The sequence below is a fragment of the Tamandua tetradactyla genome, chromosome 14, assembly GCF_023851605.1.
Source record: "Tamandua tetradactyla isolate mTamTet1 chromosome 14, mTamTet1.pri, whole genome shotgun sequence".
Taxonomy (NCBI): domain Eukaryota; kingdom Metazoa; phylum Chordata; class Mammalia; order Pilosa; family Myrmecophagidae; genus Tamandua; species Tamandua tetradactyla.
The window spans coordinates 51314860-51335543 of NC_135340.1; the positions used below are offsets into that span (position 1 = coordinate 51314860).

The 20684-nt window shown below is 33.9% G+C and overlaps 1 protein-coding gene across 2 annotated transcripts in view; it reads left to right on the forward strand.

Annotated features, from left to right (window-relative positions):
• Nucleotides 1-20684, forward strand: part of SPRED1 (sprouty related EVH1 domain containing 1) — a 122500-nt gene that overhangs the window by 44228 nt on the left and 57588 nt on the right. Inside the window, exon 2 of one of the 2 annotated variants that reach the window (XM_077127417.1) lies at nucleotides 16182-16356. The exons of the other annotated variant lie outside the window; for it this stretch is intronic. Coding sequence (XP_076983532.1) covers nucleotides 16182-16356 — 175 coding nt within the window. The remainder of the gene's footprint in view (nucleotides 1-16181; nucleotides 16357-20684) is intronic. 2 annotated transcript variants of the gene reach the window in all.

Sequence of the window (20684 nt, forward strand, 5' to 3'; positions counted from 1 at the left end):
GCATCTGCACCATTATACATACCTACCAGCAATGTAAGAGGGTTCCAATTTCTTGCCAACACTTATTTTCCTTTTCTCGTAGCCACCACCCTAGTGATTGTGAAGTAGAATCTTAATTGTTTTTTTTTATATATATGTAATTTTCTAATGACTTGATGTTGAGTATCTTTTAAAGTGTTTGTTAGGCATTTGAATGTTGTCTTTGGAGAAGTATGTATTTACGTCTCCTATGCGTTTTTGTTTGGTTGGATCTTTGCCTTTGTGTGTGTGTGTGCCTAAACATTTTTTAATTGATTTGTCTTTCTGTTCAGTTGTAGCAGTTCTTTATAAATTCTGGATGTTTAGCCCTTAAGACATATGATTATCAAATATTTCCTCTTGTTCCTCTTCCCTTTTCTCCTTCGTCTTCCTTCCTCTTCTCCTTCCTCCTCCTCCTTTTTTTCTATTAAAGAAGTTGTAGGTTTACAGAAAAATGATGTGTAAAATACAGAGTTCTCTTGTACCACCCTATTTTTAACACCTTGCATTAGTATGAACATTTGTTACGATTCATGAAAGTCCATTTTTATAATTGTACTGTTAACTTTAGTCCATCATTTACAGTAGGATTTACTGTGTTGTACAGTCCTGTGTTGCTTTTTTTGAAAAAAAAAAAGTATTCTAGTAACTTATATACAACCTAAAATTCGGAAAGATGTACCTCACTGTTTTATAATAAGAATTTTTATAGTTTTAACTCTTATATTAGATTGATGATCCATGTTGAGTTCATGTTATGAGGTTCAAGTCCAGTTTCATTCTTTAGTATGTGAATATCCTATTTTCCCAGCACCATTTGTCAAAGAGATTATTAATTTCCCTATTACATGGTCTTGGTACTCTTCTCAATCATCATTCAGTTATAATGTATGAGTTTATTTGTAGACTCTTAATTCTATTCCACTGGTCTATATGTCTGTTCTTATACCAGTACCATACTGTTTCTTTTTTTTGATTGAATAATTTTAACATACAAATATTTCATACATGGTATACAATGGGTGGTTCACAATATCACTACATAGTTTTGTATTCATCACCATGATCGTTTTCTTTTTAACATTTGCATCATTCCAGAAAAAATAAATAAATAGAAAAAACTCATATATACCATCCCTTATCCCTCCCTTTCATTGACCACTAGTATCTCCATCTACTCAATTTATTTTAACCTTTGTCCTTCCTATTATGTATTTTTCTTCCATATTTTTTGCTAATCCGTCCATACCTTAGATAAAATGAGCATCAGACACAAGGTTTTCACAATCACACAGTCACATTCTAAAAGCTATATCATTATACAGTTAAGGCTACTGGAACACAGTTCAACAGTTTCAGGTACATCCCTCTAGTCACCCCAATACATCATAAAACTAAAAAGAGATAGTTATGTAAAGCATAAGAATAACCTCCAGGAAAACCTTTCAACTCTGTTTGAGATCTCTCAGCCACTGACACTTTATTTTGTCTCATTTCTCTCTTCCACCTTTTGGTCAAGAAGGCTTTCTCAGTCCCTTGATGCCGAATGTTGGCTCATCCTGGGATTTCTGTCCCAGTTTGTCAGAGAGATTTACACCCTTTGGAGTCCTGTCCCACATAGGGAAAGAGAACAGTGAGTTCGCCTGCCAAGTTGGTTTATGGAGAGAGGCCACATCTGAGCAGCAAAAGAGGTTCTCTGGGGGTGACTCTTAGGCATAATTTTAAGTAGGCTTAGCCTGTCCTTAGCAGGAATAAGTTTCATAGGTACAACCCCCAAGGTCAAGGGTTCGGCCTATTGATTTGATTGCCTCCACTGCTTTCAAGAATATCAGAAATTCTCTTCATGGGGAAGTTGAATATTTCTTCCTTTCACCCTTGTGCCCCAAGGGCACCTTGCAAATACTTCTTAATTTATTGCCCAGATTCCTCTGGAATACATCAGGACATCATACTAACGTGGGCAAACCAACAAAGTCTCCTGCCCTATTCAAGATTCCACGGACTTAGGTGTTCAACTGAACTGACTATACAAGTTAAATTAGAAAATGCACTACCCAAAATACAAATTTTGCAACAAATAAACATTCTTCCTTTGATCTTACACAGAAGTTGAAGTTTTAAAATATGGAAAATATCTTCCTTTACCCTGTATTTTGATCTGCCCAGTCCTGTTCAGATTAGCTTCATTCATATATCTAGTCAAAGTCTGATCCCTTTTCTACCTTTTTAAACAGTTCCTGTATGGGGTTGTGCTGACTTTCATAGCATCAGAGCTCTAGTTCTGAGTCTCAGGTGTCACATAAATACCCAAAGTTTCTGGAAATGACCGGGTTATAAACAAAAGCTCAATATCTCAGAATTGAGAAATAACAGTTACAATTCCTGAATATATGTAACTGCTGTAAGAGCTTACAATCTAGGAACCTTTCCAATAGGCCCCAACCTGATAACTCATGCTCTTGACTTCAGTTCACAGAGCTTTTATATTATAGTTAGTCCACATGAATGAGGCATGATAATATTTGGCTTTTTGTTTTTGACATTTCATTCAACATACAGTCCTTAAGATTCATTCACATAGTTGCATGCCTCACAGTTTCATTCCCTTTTGCAGCCACTTAGAAGTCCATTAAGTATCATACTGTTTTTGATTAGTGTAGTTTTATAGTAAGTTTTGAAATTGGAAAGTATGAGGCCTTCAACTTCTTTTCAAGATGGTTTTGACTATTTAGAACTCCTTGTAATTCCATATGATTTTTAAAAATTTTTTTTAACATGGGCAGGCACTGTGAATTGAACCTGGGTCCTCTGGCATGGCAGGAGAGCATTCTTGTCTGCTGAGCCACCATGGCCCTCCCTCCGTATGATTTTGAGGAAAAGTTTTTCAGTTTTTGCCAAAAAAAAGCCGATGACATTTTGATGGGGAATGCATTGAGTCTGTGGATCACTTTGGGGTAGTATCACCATCTTAATATAGAGAGATTTATTAAAAGTAACTGGCTCACATGATTGTGGGGCTGGTGAGTCCAAATTCCAAAGGGCAGCTTGGAAGTTGGAATTTCCGGTAAGAGTGATGTTGAAGTCTTATCACAATTCCTTACGTGGAAATCTAGAAAGAAATGGAAGGTGTAGTCTTAAGGCAGAATTCCTTCTGATCACCGGAACCATCAGTTCTCCCTCTTAAGACCTCCGACTTACTGAATGAAGAGCACTAACATTATTGAAAGTGATCTCCTTAAGGTTGACTGATTGTAGATGCTAATTCCATCTACAAAATATGTCCTCAGTGACAAAGTAGGCAAATGTTTGTCTAAAAACTGGATACCATAACCAAATCAAGTTGGCAGATGAAATTAATCATCACACAGAAATTGGAGTGATACATCTACAAGCCAAGAAGCACCAAAGATTGCCATTAGCACACTAATCTATTAAGAGGCAAGGAGAGATCCTTACCAAGAGCCTTCAGAGAGAGCCATGGCCCTGCCAACACCCTGATTTCGTACTTCTAGCCTTGAAAAATGTGAGAGAACAAATTTCTTTTTTTTTTTAAGCCACGGAGTTTGTCATAATTTGTTACAGCTGCCCTAGAGAACAAATAAAACCTTGGTTAAATTTATTCCTATGTATTTATTCTTTTGGATGCTATTGTAAATGAAATTATTTCCTTAATTTCATTTTCAGATTGTTCACTGCTGTCTATAGAATTTTATGTGTTAATAGGATCATGTCATCTGCAAAAGGGATAATTTTCCTTCTTCCTTTCCAATTTTAATGCATTTTCTTTCTTTTTCTTGCATAATTGCTCTGGCGAAAACTACCATAACAGTGTGGAATAGTAGTTGTGAACACTGGCATCCTGGTCTTATTCCTGATCTTAGGAGGAAAGCATTCATTCCTTTACCATTGAGAATAAATGTTAGCTGTGAATTTTTCTTAAATGCCCTTTATCATGTTGAGCAAGTTCTCTTCTATCCATCGTTTTCTGAGCTTTTATCCCAGAACAGTGTTGGATTTTATCAAATGATCTTATTGCATCGATTGAGGGCTTGTATGTGCTTTTTTTCTCCTTCATTCTATTAATATGCTGTAATTTCTAGAATACATCCCACTTGGTTGTTTTTTAATAGGCTGTTAGATTCAATTTTATAGTATTTTGTTGAGGATTCTTTCCATCTGTATTTGTAAGGACATTGGTCTATAATATTCCCTCCTCTTACACTCTTTGGAAGAGTGTGAGAAAGATTGGCGTTAATTCTTCTTTAAATGTTTGGTAGAATTCAGCAGTGAAGACTTCTCGTCCTGGGCTTTTCTTTATTTGGAGGTTGCTGGTTACTGATTAAATCTCTTTATAGGTTTTAACAGACCTTTATAGGTTTGTTCAGATTTTATTTTTCTTCTTGAGCCAGGTCTTTGCATTTGGTTTGCTCTTCATTTTTTAATTCCTTAAGGTGTACAGTTAGATTATTGATTTGAGATCTTTCTTAATGTAGACATTTATAGCTATGAATTTCCTTCTGAGCACTGCTTTCCTTGCATCCTGTAAGTTGTGGTATGTTGTGTTTTCATTTTCACTTGTTTCAGAGTACTTCCTATTTCCCTTGTGCTTTATTCTTTGACCCATTGATTGTTTAAGAGTGTTTTGTTTAATTGCCACATATTTGTGAATTTTCCAGATTTTCTCCTATTACTGATTTCCAGCTTTATTTCATTATGGTCTACAGAGATAATTTTTGTGATTTCAGTCTTTTTAGATTTTTTGAGACTTGTTTTGTAGCCTATCATATTGTCTATGCTGTAGAATGTTCCATGTGTATTTAAGAAGAATGTATTCTGCTTTTATTGGGTGGAGTGTCTGTCAGGTCTGGTTGTTTTATAGTGTTGTTAAGGTCCTCTTTTACCTATCAACTGTCTGCCTAGATTCTATCCATTATTGAAAGTAGGTTGTTGGTCTCTAGGTATTATTATAGGTCCATCTATTTCCCCCTTCAAATCTGTCAGTGTTTACTTAATACATTTTGGTGCTCTATTGCACTTGGTAAAATATATCTTTATAATTGTTACATCTTCTTTATTGACCCTTTTATCAGTGTATGATGACTTTGTCATCTGTTCTGTGATTTTTCTCTGCCTTTGGATTGGATAGTTTAATTCATTTACATTCAAAATTTAGACTGATAAGGAAGGGCTTATTTAGGCCATTTTGCTATTTTTTTGTGTATCTTACAGTATTTCGTCCCTCCTTTCCTTCACTATTGCTTTTTTTGTTGAATTTTTTCTAAGTTTTTTTAGTGTACCATTTTAATTCCCTTCTCATTTTCTTTTCTGTATATTAATTGATATGTTTTCTTAATGGTTACCATGGAAATTACTATTAAGTTCCTAGATTTATAACACTCAAGTTTGAATTGATACAAAATTAATTTCAGTACTATTGAAGATTCTGCTCTTATATAGTTCTGTTCCCCACTTATATTTTTATTGTCATAATTACATCTTTATTCACTATAAGGCCATTTATAATTATTTATAATTTTTGCTGTATGCATTTATCGTTTAAATCACATAGGAAGCAAAAAGAGGAGTTATAAACCAAAAAGTACAATCATATTTGCTATTATACGTATGTAATTACCTTTACTGGAGTTCACTAGACTTCAAGTTGTCTAGTGTCCTTTCATTTCAGCCTAAAGGACTCCCTTTAACATTGATGACAAGCTCCCTCTGCTTTTGTTGATCTGGGAATACCTTAAACACATCCTAACTTTGGAAGAATAGTTTTGCTGGGTGTAGGATTCTTCGTTGACTGTTTCTTTCTTCCAGTACTTTGTCATCCTACTAACATCTGATCTCCATGGTTTCTGATGAGATTTTGACTGTTAATCTTATTGAAGATTGCTTGTACATAATGAGTTACTTCTCTTGTTTCAAGAGTCTCTCTTTGTCTTTTTCCAGTTTGAATTATGACTTAATGTATATCTTTTTGCATCTATACCCCCTGGGAGTAAGTACATTGAGCTTCTTGGATGTTGTAGATTTTTGTCTTTTACCAAATTTGGGAAGTTTTCAGCCGTTATTTCTTCATACATTCCTTCTGCCACTTTCTCTGTCTCCTTTTCTTCTGGGACTCCCGTTAAGCATATATTGTTACACTTGATTGTGTCCCATAGGTTCCTTAGTCTCTATTCAGTTTTTCATCATTCTTTTTCTTTCTGCTCTTCATACTGGATGATTTCAGTTGACCAGTCTTCAGATTCTCTGATTCTCATCCTGCTGAAATCTGCCGTTGAATCCATCTGGTGAATATTATCATTTCAGTTAACCTCTTCAGTCATTGCAGATTGGCTCTGTGTTGGAGCACTCGTTCAGTGTTTAGCCAGGCTGTTTGCAACTCTGCCTTAGCCGTTACTCTTAAAAGTCACTCTTAATAGGTGTTTATGCAAAGATCTGAATGTTCTTGATCTGTCTTCTGATTTTCTTTATTTCTGAATACATTCATGAAAGTATTTATTGGGTGCCTATACTGGTATGTTTAGGTCTTACTTCCATTGTTGTCCATATCCAGTACACTCAGATACTGGTGACTATTAATACTATATGTGGAGATGCTTCCCTTTTCTAAGGAGGTACTCTGCTAATGAATTTGGGTCCCTGCCACCAATAGTGTATATTTTTGCATCTCCAGCTTGGTTTCCTAATCTCTGAAAAATTGGTTTCCTGTATGTTTAAGGTCGTCAGGTTATCCTTGTTTTCCTCAGTTCTTTCCCATTCAGTGCTAGTCTGAGTAAAATTGCATTCTAAATTCTTGTGCATTTGGAAAAGCAAGTGTTCTTATCTTCTATTAAATGAAGTTACAGGTACAGAATATTAGAGAAGGAATTGGCAACATATATGAATTTATGGGTACTCCTTTAGTGAAAGCCGTCTTTTAGAGTTAATTTTGAATAATTACCTCCTTAGAAAGGTCACCTCAGTCTCCCTGATTCTGTTCTTTCCATTTGATCATATCTCGCCTGTGCTTATCACTGCTATGATGCAATCATGGGAGTATTACTTCAGCCCAATTATAAACACAGTTTTATCACTAATATCTCTGATAGCACTGATAAGCCATGAAATATTATTTTACTAAAGGCACTGAGAAACAAGAGTAATAGACTCCTATGCCTTCTTCCTACTGGGTAAAATAAACTTCCCATAACTACATAAGTTGTGCACTCATGAATATCATTCACCTAACCTATTCAGAAAATTGGAAGTGTCCCAAACTTTTAATAAAAATTATTACCCACATCTGACCATCAAGTATGAATTATCTGAGCCTTCCACTCATGCCTTACAGATGGAAAAATCTAGAAAAGATACCTAACCCAGTCATAAATACCAGGGAAGACTTTTGGAGAATAAGAGATAAAAACTAGACTGTGTGTATTATAAAGTAGGTATTATCCATAAGCACCTTGGGATCTATAGAACAGCCTTTCTGCTAAACCCAAGCTTGCTTGGAAACCATTTTTCTCCTACCCATCAGGAATCCCTCTCAAGCATAGCTCTTCTTGAGACGTAGGTCCAAGCCTCATGAGACTCAGAAAATCCCTTCCCTTCCCTGCATGTCCACCTTCTTAGTTTGCATCTCCTGTTTTAAGACATACCTGTTTATATCCAACCCAAGAGTATCCAACTTTCTTCAGGGGAAGCCTTAAGATTTCCTATCTACGTTATAATTTCCACAGACTAAATACTTTGTTTAATGAAATAAGCCCAGTACCTTAGAAGAAATACTTGTGATTTGTGGAATTTTCTGTAGAAGTATGTGGGGAGGGCTGGGATCCAGGCTGTATTTGGACAAGTTGATATGGCTGAGGAAAACTGTAAATTGAGAACTTGGAGATGCCGTAATTTTATCATGTACACATGGTTTTCCTGTTAAGCAACATTCAAGTACATAAGTTCCTAGGAAATGTCATCTTGATGAATCTGTGTAAATCATGGGGCTTACAATTCTGTTACAGGGTATCTTTGTCCTTTTGATGAAAAATTTTTATCATGTTGGCAAACCCCTTGGAAGGGACATAAATCTCAAAAATTGTATTTAAATATTATTTTATTTTTAAGCCATTTATACGTTTTCTTCAGACTGGATGTTCCACAGCTTTCATCAGAATTTCAGTAGCATTATTGATCCCTTCAGACCTCCAAAGTTGAGACTCACTGCTATACAAAACAATTAAAATGATTTGTATAGTTCTGACTTCAACTTGGATGTATTTCCTAAATTTGGATATATTTTTGATTGCCTGCTAGCTGACTGTTGTTAAACTTAACATTTCTAAACTAAATTAGTTTCTTTCTTTGCCTTACTTTACTTTTTTGCCAAAATCTGGTTATTATTTCCTCGTATCTTCTTTAGAGGTAGGATCCTCAGTTTTTAGATGGAAACATGGGAATAGACTAAAATTCCCAGCTTCTCTTACAGGTAGGTGACAAAGTTCTAGGCAATGTTGATATAAACAAATGTGTCTATATAAAAATTCCTGGAAATACCCTTAATGATTGGGGCATGCCCTTTTTCACTTCCTTTATTCCTTTACTCCTGCTGGTTGGAATGCAAATATAGTGCCTGGAACTCTTAGCAGACATCTTGGATTATGAGATGGAAACCATATTCTAAGGTACAGCAAAATAACTGATTAAAAGAGCCTGGGTGTGCTTGCCAGCTCTGTACTGCCTACCTTTGGACCTTTTTTTTCTTTTTCCTCATTACTCCCAGCAAAACTCAATCCTAACTGATAAAAAAAAATTGTCTTTTTGCCATCTCTGTAATTTATAGTCCACATCCTCATTATATTGTACTTTAATACAATAAGTATATTACAATATTTATTAAGGTATTTCATTATGTAAAATGTGTTATAATAACCTGTAAGAAATCTCCCTGTGTTCTGACTCATACACAATATAGTACTGCAATTTTCAGAGGAAACTACATGGATCAGTACAGCTCGGCAGAATTTTCTTTGTGATTGGTCATGTTCTTCTGCCCTTCACTTTATTGAAAAACTAGGTTGAAAATATTAAGAAATAAAGCTCATTGTTAATGTGAAGAATTTTAGATAATTTTGAAATGCTTAATTTGCAGCTATAATCACATTAGCAAGTTTTTTTTGGCTCTTCCTCTAAAACAAACTCAAAGAAGTTACCACTGTCTTTCGGAAAAAAGGAACAGTTTGAAGTTAGGGAGGTTATAGGATTAAAAGCAAAGGTGAAAAGGTTAACCTTGGTAAGAAGAACATTAAATGAACAATTTGAAGAATTTTATAATGCAGTAAACCTAAAGTAAGGAAAATGGTTATTTGTTCAGTTGAAAAATGACATTCAGAAAAAAAAAACTTAAATTACTTGATACTTTTTTTTTCTTGGCAATTTTTTTATTATGAACCATTAACAGACAATTAAGTTAGTATCTGACTATAACTAAAGTCTCAAAAATGTCTGTGCAGGGTATTCTAATAGATATAAGTAAATCTGGGGTTCCTGTACTTAAGGTAGTAGAAGGAGGGAGCCTGCATTAGAGTATTGCAGCAGCTGACAGTGAGTGATATGTGAAGGGGCAAGTAACAATATTTCATAGGAGTTTAAGTGACTAGCTGAAAATGTTGACTGTACAGAGAGTTTGTACAGCTTAGAAACCATTAAGTTTAGAGGAGACCCTGTAACTAAATTAATTGAAGTTTTTACATCCTATTGTTGTTCTGGCTCTTAGGGTAGATATACCTTGGCTACCCAGATCTGTTTAAAAACTAAAATGAACAAAGACCACTGATAATTCCCATACTGTTGAGGCACCCCTAGTGCCTATCCAGACCCTTTAAGAACAAAATGGGAGGTAAGGTTTTGTGAATCTAGAATCCTGTAACAATCTTTGTAGGTAGTTGTTTTATCAGTCTTTGATCTTAAACATAAGTATTGTTTGTAAATTGGAAATGTTTCAATCATTGCAAGATATTTATGTTAGTATATTTTAGTTATTTATAATTGACTTAGCAAGAAGACTCTCTTTTAAGCTTGTCTTTTTCTGTTTTGTTTTGTTTTTTATTAAGTTTGGAAGACAAATTTACCTAACAAATGGACAATTAAACTTGAAAAATAATAGAAAATTTTTGTTATTTTTAATAAGATGAAAAAGCAAATCCTTTGTATTACCTCATCGTCATTTTTGAAAACTCAGATATAGTTTAGGCATAAAAGATATCTTAATCATTTTATCATTCTAAATTTGGAAAAACTTGCCAACTTTAAAAATATTTTCTTGTATTAAGGTGTACAGTGTAATCAGACAGCCTTGCTTGTTCACAAAATATTCAAAGAATAGCAATTGTCTGATCCAGCAAGGACATCTTTGTTTTATCTGATTTCCTAGAAAAGACAGCACATCTTTTCTTTTTCTTTTTTTTAAATATTTTTATTATAAACAATGAACTGACATACCAACATTCTTGTCATGGTTACAATCAATGGCTCACAATGTCATCACATAATTGTGTATTCATCACCATGATCATTTTTTTGAATATTAGCATCTCTCCAAAAGAAAAAACTCATACATGTCATACTCTTTACCACTCCCTTTCATTGGCCACTAGTACTTCAATCTACTCAATTTATTTTAACCTTTGTTCCCCCTAGTATTTGTTAATTTTTTTTTCTATATTTTTAATTCATCTGTCCATACCATAGATAAAAGGAGCATCAGACACAAGGTTTTCACAATCACACAGTCACATTGTGAAAACTGTATCATTATACAATCATCTTCTAGAAACATGGCTGCTGAAACACAACTCTACAGTTTCAGGTACTTCCCTCTAGCCACTAATATACCATAAATTAAAAGGGGGATATCTATATAACAAGTAAGAATAACTTCCAGGATAACTTCTTGACTCTGAAATCTCTCAGCCACTGACACTTTGTCTCATTTCTCTCTTCCCCTTTTCTGTTGAAAAGGTTTTCTCAATCCCTTGATGCTGAGTCCCAGCTCATTCTAGGATTTCTGTCCCACATTGCCAGGGAGGTTTATATCCCTCGAAGTCATGTCCACGTAGAGAGGGGGAGGGCAGTGAGCTTGTTTGCCCTGTTGGCTGAGAGAAAGAGAGAGTCCACATCTGCGCCACTAAAGAGGTTCTCTGGGGGTGACTCTTTTCTTGCTATCATATTTATAAAGAAGTAAAAAACAATTTGGGGTAGTGAGGGGACCATTCTAAAATGTTTACAATATATACTGGCTAAAGCCAGGGTATAGTTAAAACATGAGCTCCTACTTCATTTGAATTATTTTTAATTTACAAATATTATAAAGTAACATTTTGAAGAAACAGATAAAGGGAAAATATCTAGTTTCACTATCTTAAGATAATTGCTAATGTTTTTATATATTTTCTCATAATCTTATGCACACTTTTTATTTTGTTTTAAAAATAGAAAATAATATAATTGTCAGGTTACATTGTCTAAATTTCAGAAATTTTAAAACTCCATTTAAAACAGTATATCCTTGGCAAAGCACCATAGGTCATTGATAAACTAAGCGGTCTTATAGTGTTAATAATAATATGATTTAACTGATGGCTTTATTTCCCAAGCTGTCTTAGCATAGATGAAAGATGTTTCTTAGAAAAGTCATAAACTTCATGACGTAAATGGTAATAAAATAATAATTTTTTAGGATGTATGTTTACCCTTTGGATTGATATGCTAATAAGTCCCTACTACCGCCATTAGATTGAGAATAAATGTGTCAACACTGATGAAATGTGATTGTAATTTTTTTTTTTTAAATAAAGTAGTTGAAGGTCAAAATTTATCAAACCTCTCTTTGAGGTCTTAGACCATTTGGGGCAGAAGAGGTGTCTTGTTAGTGCTGTTTGTTGCCACCAGCACATAACTGTTGGTGTCAGAGAGAAGTATGCTTAGCACTAACTTAATTGACTCTCTCCTCTTTGATTCAATTTATAAACAATTTTGTTCTAATTAAGCTCCTTGGTTGCAAGAAATATCATAGTAATTCAAAGAAAAGAGGGCTTATTAAAAGAAAAACTTGTAATTTTTGGAACTAAAATGTCAGTATCTAAGGCTCTTTAAACAGTCCTGCTAGTCTTTCTCATAGGCTGATAATCTCAGTCTTGTGTGTTTGATAGTATCTTTCTGTGCTCTTTGGATCTGCTCTGTGTTCATCTCGGTAACACATCAGACTTCATTGTGTACTATAATCCATTTTGCCAAATGTCTTTGTTTTGCCATGGCCTTTTCCACTGCTCACCAGTTTTGCTTTAATAGCATGTTTCAATGAATCCTATTCAGATTTTTGCTCAGGATACAAATAGACAAATTCTTCCCATATGTTTTTGAATTACTGAGAAAGAGACCGGCCTATCTTTTTCAAGAGGCAAAACAGGTTCATAGAATATTGACTACTTCTACTTTATGATTTGCCTTGCCTTAGATAAAGTACCTAATTTAGTCTAGTCAACCATGTCTAGGATAAAAACAGGGTCAAATAATATGATCACTGCCCCCACAGAAGCCTCTGTGAGAGGAGCAGCCTCCTTTAGGAAAGTAGTTGGAAATAGAGGCTAAGAATGTATAGGGAGGGTACTCTGATGTCTATGCGATAGGTCCTAGGGATTGACCCTTTTCTGATCTTATTAGAAAATAAGATCTGCGTTTGGTGTTTTCTGATCTTATTAGAAAATTCTAAATATGTTAATACCCTAGTTGTTTAGAAGTCTGTATTTCCATTACTCCCTAGAGTATAATTCAGTTGAGTAAATGATGATCATCTAGACCTAAAAGGCATTATACAAATTGTAAATGAGAATTAGTAAGATTCAAAGATGATAAAATAAGAGTTTATGCCATAACGAGGATACCTACTCTCATACTGTGAAGTAAAAATATGCTCTGAGCTTCTGAATTGTATTTTCTTTGGGTCTTCCAAGTTCTATAGACTCTAATGTAATTTTTTAATTTACTACATAATCATCTATAAGGGGAGAATCAGGATCCTACAGGTGAACATACAAATAATTATTGAGCACTTGAGTTCTGATTCTGACCCAAGCTCTACCTTTTTGTGACATTGTAATGTCTCTGAACTTTGGGTGTATCGGGTTTTAAATGAATGAGTTGAGTTCACAAGCATTTAATAATCTGAACCTAATAATGTGTTAGTTAACGTGACATGCATCTGGGAGAATCTTAGACCTACATGCATTCTTTTTTTTTTAATACCAAAAAACACCAAACGCAAACATTCTTAATTTTTGATCATTCCATTCTACATATATAATCAGTAATTCACAATATCATCACATAGTTGCATATTCATCATCATCATCATCATTTCTTGGAACATTTGCATCTATTCAGAAAAAGAAATAAAAAGAAAACAAAAAAAATTCATATATACCATACCCGTTACCCCTCCCTTTCATTGATCACGAGCATTTCAAAGTGAATTTATTTTAACATTTGTTCCCCCTATTATTTATTTTATTCCATATGTTCTACTAATCTGTTGACAGGTAGATAAAAGGAGCATCAGACACAAGGTTTTCACAGTCACACAGTCACATTGTGAAAGCTATATCATTATCCAATCATCTTCAAGAAACATGGCTACTGGAACACAGCTCCACATTTTCAGGCAAATTGCTCCAGCCTCTCCATTATATCTTGACTAACAAAGTGATATTTATTTAATGCGTAAGAATAACCTCCAGAATGACCTCTAGACTCTGTTTGGAATCTCTCAGCCATTGACATTTTATTTTGTCTTATTTCATTCTTCCCCCTTTTGTTCGAGAAGGTTTTCTCAATACCTTGATGCTGAGTCTCAGCTCATTCTAGGGATTTTCTCAATCCCCTGTCCTACATGTATTCTTGATAAAACAGATGCCATTCATCTAGTGTTGATTATATTCCTTTAAGCTATCTGGTTCCCACTGTAATAAATTCTCACAAGCTCTTGGGATGCATGTCACATTTACAGTTGTCACTCCATGGCATCCCAGAGAGGATTCTAGTTTGTTGCTTAAGCCAGCCAAGTCTTTACCATGCTTCCTCAGACCAGTTTTCATTTGTATTCTCAGAGATTCTCACAGGTAAAGATTGGCAAAAATGAGGCCCATACGAGAATCTGTTCCAGACCTCTGAATAATGAAAAGCTTAGGCAGAATGGTCACCTGAATAGCTAATAAAGAATTATTTTGACTCAAATGACAGAAGGTTTTGGTTTAGCTTGTAAATTTTATTTTTTCTCAGGTCTTGCCTAGCATTTTAATCTCTCTGTTGTAGTAATAATGATTAATACTTGTATTGTTTTTATTATGTGTCAGGCCCTCTTTACATTTATCAATGGTGGGTACCATTATTTCATTCACAGTTGGTGAATGCTGGGTGAAGGTAGGTGCTATTATTTCATTCACGGATAAACCTTGGGAGACTGAGGTTTAGCAATTTTTCCAAGGTTACACAACTAGTAACTTGCTCATACAACTCATGAAAGTTTGACTCTGGAATCCTTAACTCTTTATAACATGGTGTAACTTGAAAGTATATTACTCCCTAACAAAAGACTTGTGTCCAGAATATCTAAAGAACTTCTAAAAATCATTTAAAAAGCAGGCAGTTCAAAAAAGACCAAAAGACAAATTTAAAAAATGGGCAATAAACACATGAAAAGATGTTCAACTTCATGTCATTAGCAGTGGAAACTAAAAACAATGTATACTCACTCACCACAGTGGGTAAAATTAAGAATATTGAAAATACTAAATGTTGACAAGGATGTAGAACAATTGAAATGATCATACATTATTGATAGAATGTATAATGGTACAATCACTTTATTAAAATGTCAGTTTCTTATATAATTAAACATATACCAATCCTATGACCCATCATTTAGGTAATTAAGAAAAGTAAAAACATATTTACAAAAAATCTTGTTTAAAAATGTTTATAGCAGCTTTAATCATAATAGCCAACAACTAGAAAGAATTCAGATGTTCATGAACAGCAGTAAGAATAAATTGTGGTATATTTATTCAGTGGAAATCTTACTAAACAATTAAAGGAATGAACTATTGATCACACAACAGCAGACCCAGCAAAAGAAGTCAGACAAAAAGTAAACAAGTGATGATTCTGTTTGATTGCATTTATATGAAGTTCAAAAACAAATAAGAATGATCTCTGGTAGAAGTCAAAACAATGGTTGCCTGTTTGTTGGGAAGAAGACACGGAATTTTTTGGTATGATGAAAAGGTTCTATATCTTGATTACTATGTTGATTACACAGATGTGTACATTTGTCAGAATTTGTTGAATTGTATATTTAAGATTGATGCATGTTACTGTCTGTACCTTATACTTCAATAAGTAAATATGTAAAGTTAAAAATAAAAGTTTTAGAATTAAAGCTTTAGAAGTCAGCTGTCTAGAAAATTCAGTACACAAAACACTTCCTAGATTTTAGATGAAGAATAGTTGTTAATATTGGAAAATAATGATTCTGAGTTGAAACTAGAATGTAGTCTTAAGACTATACCTCATCAAAAAGAAGGCATAAAAGGTTTCTGTAGACCAATTTTCTTAATAAGTTATTTAAACAGGAAATACCTCTTTTGTATGATTTGTGTATGAGTGAAAAGATTCCTATGGTAGAAGAAATTGAATATGTAACATCTGTGCTAAGCATGTTTGTTTTGGCATTTTGTTTATAATATGCTCCTAAAGTGTTAGTAAAAGTAATTTGTCCTGCTTATAATATTGCAGCAGACATATATAGAGACCAGTTTGGTAATAACCTATGTAGTTTGGCAGTATTTATCTCTGGAGTCCCTCATAATTTGTTCCATCAAATGATAATTTGAAATAAGAGTTCAATATTATTATGAGGTTAGTCTTCAAAATAAAGCATAATCTTTAAAGTTAGAAGTTAATGATTTTTTACCTTCTTTCAAGTAGGTTTCTTTCAAGTAGTGAGCACTTTAGTCACCACATACAAACTAATGTGGTCCTTGGTTTCTCAAACAAGACTGACAGCTTGGCTGTTTTTTGTTTATGGAAAACCTAATTTCTAATCTTTGCATCTGTTTTAGTAATAGTTATGCACGAGTGCGAGCTGTGGTGATGACCCGGGATGACTCAAGTGGTGGATGGTTACCACTTGGAGGGAGTGGACTAAGCTGTGTCACTGTCTTCAAAGTCCCTCATCAGGAAGAGAATGGATGTGCTGACTTTTTTATCCATGGAGAGCGACTCAGGGACAAAATGGTAATGAATAATTTATCTATTGTTATAATTTTAGGATAACTTTCTACAGCATGGTGTGTCTTTAAAATTATGATTAGCGTACTCTTCTTTATGAGAATTATTACAGTCCATGAATCAATTATTTTATTTCTGGAGCTGATTTCATGTTAAAGTAAAGTAAGAATTGGTCTTAACATTAAGACCAATTAATGTTAAGGTACATGTTGAGGTGTGGGATGCTTTCTTCATATAAGTTTAATGCAGGAGCATTCATGAATAGTCCTAGTTATTAAACCAGTTAACCCTGCTTCCCCTTCTGCCCACTATCCCTCAAGTCGTTGTGTTGGCAAACTATAGTCCTCAGGACAAATCTGGCCCAACATCTGTTTTTGTATGGCCTGCAACCCTAGAATGTTTTTTACATTTTAAATGGTTGGGGAAAAAATTTTTTAAATACTATTTTGTGGCTCATGAAATTCAAATTTCAGTGTCCATAAATAAATTTTACTGGAACATAGTCAAGATTACTTGCTTGTGTTTTGTTTATGGCTGCTTTCACACTACATTTATAAGTTTAATAGAGACGGTCATTGGCAGAAAAGTTTTGCTGACATCAGCCCTGGACCCCTATGCTTTCAGGTTATTTCTCTTTATTCCCCATGAGTCCAGTTATTTCAGTCTCATAGGACTGCCTGGTGATAATTCTCTTTTTTTCATATACTATCTTTTCTGAGATTTCTTATCATTCCTTCTTTTTTATTCTCCCTCCTCCTGTCTTCAGTTTCATGACTTCTCTATTAGTTTGTGCCTCCCATTTTCTCTTCTTTTTTTTTTCACATGGGCAGACACTGGGAATCAAACCCGGGTCCTCTGGCATGGCAGGCAAGCATTCTTGCCTGCTGAGCCACCGTGGCCCACTCCCATTTTCTCTTAATTTCACTAAACCCCTGCCTTCATCAGGATCTTTTTTATTTTCTCTTTAATCTAATGTAAGTTTTCCTTTCATTCATTTAAGCCATTCTCTCATTCAGAACAGTAGACAATTTGTTGCTAAAGTTTCACATTACTTTACAGCAAAGGAACTTTACTAAATCCAACAGTAAAAACTCCGTTTTTAAAGATGAGCCTTTCATTCGTCCGTGCAACAAATATTTATTGAGCTGCTACCTGTTCTAGGCACTAGGAACAAGTAAATGAACAGACAAAGGCAGAAATCCTTTTAAGGAAATATACACTGTATTGGGAACTACAAGCAATAAATAAGTAAAATAATAGTATGTTAGGTTATAAGTAAAACAAATCAAGAAAGGGGAAAATGGGTAGTTTTTTTGGAGAATTTGGTTCAGATTTTAGAACAAGGAAGGCCTTATTGAGAAGATAAGTAATATTTGAGAAAGATAGTTTACATTATGAATAAAGGCCAGAATTTCGGTTTGTAAGTTCAAATTTTCAAATAATGAGTATTCTTAAAGTAGAATCAATCTATGTTCTTGGTTAAGTTTTTGTGCTACACTAAGATCTAAGCTTTTTTCAGATTTGGTGAATGGTATCACTATATATATAAACAGTAGTCGTAAACCTAGGTATTATCAGTAATTTTTCTATTTATTCAAGCAGTATTCTTTTTTTCTTAATTTTATTTAATTCTTTTTTATCTCCACCCCCCCTTCTTATATCTTGCTTGTATTCCTGCAAATAATCCTCCTAATTGTTTTGCAAGCCTCTATTTTTGCCTTAGCACCGTCTCTCTAGCTTATATTGCTTACCCTGGTGAGCTTTTTTTTTGATATGCTTTATGGCAGGTTCACATTTCATTATTTTTCTCTGTGAGTATCCCGTTATTAGAGCACCATTTGTTTGAATTTGTTTGTTTTTTGAGAAGTGCATGGACCAGGAATCAAACCCGGTCTCCCACATGGTAGGCGGAAATTCTACCACTAAACTACCCTTGCACCCCTTACCATGGTGAACTTTTAGAGCTTTGGTTTATTAGTCCTTTAGTAGTTCTCAGTGACTTCCTAGAGTGTTCCATCCCCTTATTCTTGGTAGAAAATCTTTTATAATCTGCCCCTTGCCTCCTTTGTGTTTAATCTCATCTGCATTCACTTCCATGATGTTTGCTTACTAAATAAATAACTTGTGGTTCATCAAATTCACTGTGCTTTGTGACAACAAATATGCCCCTCCTTTTATACTTACTAAATAAAAATCTATAAAGATAGCATATTAAGAATATGTGGGGTAGAGAATGTGAATAGACAGCTTGTTTGTCCTCAGAAATAGTAATGCAGGGAACATGATTTTCTGTTATTGTCACAGTTATGACACATTTGGAAAAACAGGAAAATTGGGTCAGAGAAATCACCTTGAGCAAATCAGTTTTACTGTGAAGAACTGAAATTGGGAGAAATACTAATAATTAATAATGTTCAATTAGACTAAAATTACCTGTTCATTTCATAGTCAATCCATTGAAAACATAATAAATTGTGTGCGATTTTAAGTACTTTCTTTACAACCATGAATTTTGTGACTTTCTTCCAGCAGCTACTTTACAACAGTAAATTCTTAAACATTACAAGTATTCCTTGAAGAGGGAAAGGAACTGCCTGTTAGCATTTCTGTTCTCTTTCTTTTAGGGCCATGTGATAGATAGCTGGTTCCTGAAAATTAAAATATGGCCCATATTTCTTTTCCTTGTTGCCTTTATTTCCTCTTTTCAGAAATTTCAGTTAACACTTCTGCCTTTTCTCAGCACTTTTTTTATTGACTCTACTACATTTCTTCTTTACTGTTTGTTGTAAACTAACATCATTCCATTCTTACTGATTTGTGCCTTTTTTTGATCTGGTCTATCAGATGTATCAAAATTATCTTGGCTTCATCTTTCTCTTTTATATGTGATTGTGGTGTATTGCGTAGTATATTTCACAACCTTTCTCTTCCATCCCATCTGCCATTGAACTGTTAAATGACTAAGTTAAAGTTCAACTCAAAAATATTGACATGATACTAACTTTGCAAATGCTTCCTCACTGCTTTTTTTTCTGTTAGAATCTAATTTATAATCTTTCAGTTGATTGGTTGGTTGATTTAATCAACAGTTGTTTTTGTTTCTTCTGTGTTCTAGACTTCCTGAAATGCAATTGTATTGGTTTGTCTACTGATACTTAGATGATTGTGATACTATTTAAATTATTGTACCTTTTCATAAAGTTCAATATCTACTAATTTCCCCTCAATCTTTAACCTTTTTTTGCATATTTTGCCCATTTTTTTGGAACTCTGAACAATGTATCATTTTTTTTAAGATAACATTCATTTAATTTTTTTCTGTAAGTACATAAAAATTTTGGTGACTGTTATAAATAGGATCTCTATTGTAAATTCTTTCTGGTGTCCTTTTAAGCACATTCATACAACTTATTTTCTTTTTATTTTATTGCATTGGCTAGAACTTCCAGAAAATATCTTAGATAGTATTGGTAATTCTAGGTTTGTCTTCTTTGTGAACTTAGTAAATTTCTAGCATTGCACAGATAAGTGTGAAGTTGGCTATTGTTTTAAGGTATTCTTTATCATGGTAAGGAAGTGTACTTCATGTCCCTCTCCCCCCCCCATATGAATTGTATGAAATTTGTTTTTGCATATGTTCAGACTTTTTTAAATTAAATTTTTTTGAGACAATTGTAGATTATTAATTGTAGACATTAGAAATAATAGAGATCCTGTGTACTTTTTACCCAGTGTCCCCAATGATAATATCTTGCATAATTATAGTACAACATAAGAACCAGGAATTCACATTGGTACAATACATGGTATTCAGATGCTACCAATTTTATTGTACTCATCTGTGTGTATTTAAATCTACAGTTATCACATCTGGTACCACAGATAAGATACAAAACAGTTAAATCACCAAAAAATTTCTCTTTCCTTTTGGTCTTTTATAACCATACCCACCTCTCTCCCAGCCTGACAAGCACTAATCTAGTCTCCATTTCTATTTTTGTCATTTCGAAAATTTTATGTAAGTGTAATCATGAGCATGTAACATTTTGTTATTGATTTTCCTTATTCAGCTTAATTTCTTTCTTTTTACAACAAAAAATGTAAAAAAAAACAAAACAGTAGGCAGTTATAGTAATGCTAGATAAAATACATTCATGAAATAAAAAATTTGAAAGTATTTATTGACATAGCTCATTTCTGTAGTTTGTCATGGGCTATCATGCCCTTTTTCCTTCTAGCTGCTCCAGATCACTAGTGGCTTTATCAGGATCATAATAACAGAATCATACAGTATCTGTCCTTTTGTGTCTGACTTATTTCACTCAGTGTTATGT